This window comes from Sinocyclocheilus anshuiensis, unplaced genomic scaffold (assembly GCF_001515605.1).
Source record: "Sinocyclocheilus anshuiensis isolate Anshui unplaced genomic scaffold, SAMN03320099.WGS_v1.1 scaffold2067, whole genome shotgun sequence".
In the NCBI taxonomy this organism is placed as follows: domain Eukaryota; kingdom Metazoa; phylum Chordata; class Actinopteri; order Cypriniformes; family Cyprinidae; genus Sinocyclocheilus; species Sinocyclocheilus anshuiensis.
The window spans coordinates 237,987-241,240 of NW_015540844.1; the positions used below are offsets into that span (position 1 = coordinate 237,987).

The window sequence follows — 3,254 nt, forward strand, 5'->3', positions numbered from 1 at the left end:
ATTTTTCAGTTAAAGACAGTTCATCATTGAATTCAGTGATGTCAACATCCAGCTCAGTTTAAATAGTATCTTTGCAATCAAGTCAACGGTATCGCTGGAAATGAAGTGTCCCCAACTAAGCAAGCCAGAGGCGACAGCGGCAAGGAACCAAAACTCCATCGGTGACAGAATGGAGAAAAAACCTTGGGAGAAACCAGGCTCAGTCGGGGGGCCAGTTCTCCTCTGACCAGACGAACCAGCAGTACGGAAAAATCAATTTAAGACGTAATAAAACAGACGATGAACACTATTAACAGCAATTATTATATGATGCAATCAAACTTATAGCAAAATGTGGTAGTTCTGTATGTTGTTTCAGGGTTGGCATCATCTGAGGTCCTCTGAGGGGTTGGCATCATCTCTTCTCAGGTGTTCTGGATCCAGACTGAAGCTTGTGTAAATCCTAGTTACCACGGGATGTCAATCCCGTGGCAAAAAACACCTTGCTGAATAAAAGTATTAATTAAAAAAAAAATCTTAATGACCCCAAATTTTCAAAACATTAGTATATAAATTTTTAATGTCCATGTTTTTGGTTCATATGTGCATCGTGTCCAGGGCTATATTCTAAATATCTCTTAACATATCTACATTTCTTCTGCAGATTTCTGAAGAATTGGAACTTAAAGTAAGTTTACTCTTCCCCTTGCAAGTTTAGCTCTTAAAAGGGTCATGCTGCTCAAAAAATGTAATTTGTTCTGAATCAGTTCAGAATCTGTACAAATAAAGGCAAAAATTGTTGTGCTTTAACCCCAAAATGCACCTGATATACATATGTAAACATCCACACGCCCATAAATGAGACCATTTCCCTTCATTCACTGTAATTTATGAATAGATCCAACCAGTTTCATCTTCATTTGATGCTCTGTGCGTGTAATCCAGGCCACAGACCCCTTTACGCAGTGTGCTTTCACTAATAGGATTGATGCTGCACTGTGCACAACACCAACTGTCACTCACTTTCTACTGGCCGATCTGGAAGGTGGGCGGAGCCGATCTGTCCCGAATGGGCTGAACACAGTGGATGCTTGAAAAGTGTGGTGATCTTCTTAGTCTATCGCTGCATGGTGAAGGAAAGAACGAGAGTATGAGTGTTTTCTCCAGATCCTGAGCAAAATCGCACTAATTATCTGCACATTGTTATCTGTCAGTCCATTCTTTCTCGTCCATCTGCGTGGGTCGTTCCACCATCTGGATCTGGGCGGTGGATATATGGAGATCTGCTAGTGTGGGTGGTGTTTTGTGGACGTGGGACACACGATGGCCGTGGCGCTGGATGCAGTGTGGGTGCGAGGGAAAGGGGTCTGTAAGCAGAATGGCCTGCTCATCCTCTCAGTGTTGGCCGTCATTATCGGATGTCTGCTTGGCTTCTTCCTGCGCTCCAAAAACCTCTCGGAGCAGGTTAGTCTCCCTGTCGACCTCCTATATGGGCAACAATGAATGTTCACTGCAAACACCACCAGTACAATGTAAAATCCTCCCCAAAAACCTCCCATAAAACCCTATTCCACCTACCGTGTCAGTATGGTCCAAACTTCTCCTCATGGCCTCATCCGGTCCAAATGACCTTTTGTTTTCCTTTTCTTTTTTTTTTTGGGATGACTTTCCAGTAGAAGCCTAAAATCAGGGCTTTTCTTTTATTTGAATGGCTTTCCAGTTGAAGGCTAAAATAATTTATTTATGATTATTGGTTGATCAATATGGGCTTTTTGATGACTATTATGGTCTCATTTGGTCCAAATGACCTCTGGGTTTGCTTTTTTTATGGATGACTTTCCAGTAAAAACCTTTTTATGATTATCGGTCTGTCAATATGGGTTTTTTGATTATACATTGACTCCACCACAGTCTTGAATTATTTGGATTGAGAGTTGTTTCCTCAATATTAGGATTAACTCTGCATTGCAACATTTTTGAACATTCTCAAAGCAATATACAATGAGAAGCAAAGTGACTTTTAACAAATTAAGTGAGTTTATGCTTAAAACAAGAAAAAATATATTTAATGGTGTAAGAAAAATAAACCTAATTCAAAAGGAAAACATGATTATTTTTTAAGTCCACCGACAGATCTTTTGTCTTGTTTTAAGCATTTTTGCTTTTCAGAAAACAAGACTTAATATCTTCATTTTACTTCTAGTAAATCTTGATTTAACAACATTTAGATATTTGTACTGTACAAAATAAGTCATTTTTTTGCAGTGTGTTATTTTCTAGTTCTTCATTAGATTAAAACAACAGCGAATGAATGAACGGCAAACAAAAGGTGGCGTTTCTCCCTTTTTCATTTTGTGTCCGCTTCGACTAAAACCTCTGATATGATTCTCAAATACGCCTAAAAATAAAACCTCCACAGGCCATTTGCTGAGACGGCCGGGGATTACTGTCCAATCATACAAATGCTCTTAGTAATTGTACATTAAGCAAGTGCTGCTTAGCCTCGCAGCATTTAAAGCAGGTCGGTGATGCTATTTGCCATTTCAGCTAAATTGCAATGGGCTCTTTAAAAACAAAATTTAGGCTTATTTTGCAAGAGAAACCCAGTTTGGATCTAAAAATTCAAGAAAATTTTATGTGCATTTATGCATTTGGCATCTGTTTTTATCCAGAGCGACTTATGTTTTGTCAGTACATGCTTCACTTGGAATTGAACCCTTGATCCTGGTGTTGCGAGGTAAGCTCTAGTTAAAGTACAGGAACATGGCAATCTCATTCATATAGATGCATGTAAAATTGAATTTTTGCAGTATCTCTGTCATAGTGAAATCACATTGCACCAAAATCTTAAAATACGTTCCAATTGGTTGTGATTGTTTGCCATCGCAGCATTTTCGCATTCAATATTGAGAGATTATTTGTTGATGGGAATTATCTGTTTGAGACACAGTGTAAACAAGTCCATTGCTATCCATGAGAGGAATTATGATAATAATGTTTGGCTCACTTCATACTCCACCCTCTCTCTCTCATACTCAACACACTCTGTCTCAGTAGCAAGTCATATGAAGGATACAAAGTACTAGGAATAGCTATATATGTCTATTAATTTCTTTTTATACAAAAGCAAACAGAAAAATCGGTCAAGAGCCTATGATGTTTGGTGATTTTGTATGAATTATGTGTGAGTCATGCATGAGAGGACAGAGAAAGGACTTAAATAACCTGAAAGCACTAGTCACACACACACACACACACACACACACACACACAGG

At 38.7% G+C, this 3,254-nt stretch overlaps 1 protein-coding gene across 1 annotated transcript in view; it reads left to right on the plus strand.

The window, feature by feature from the left end:
• The first annotated feature begins 1,017 nt into the window (after positions 1 to 1,017).
• Positions 1,018 to 3,254, plus strand: part of LOC107687581 (excitatory amino acid transporter 5-like) — a 67,621-nt gene continuing 65,384 nt past the window's right edge. Inside the window, exon 1 of the mRNA XM_016484967.1 lies at positions 1,018 to 1,443. Within this exon, the coding sequence (XP_016340453.1) occupies positions 1,303 to 1,443 (141 nt within the window). The 5' untranslated portion in view covers positions 1,018 to 1,302. The remainder of the gene's footprint in view (positions 1,444 to 3,254) is intronic.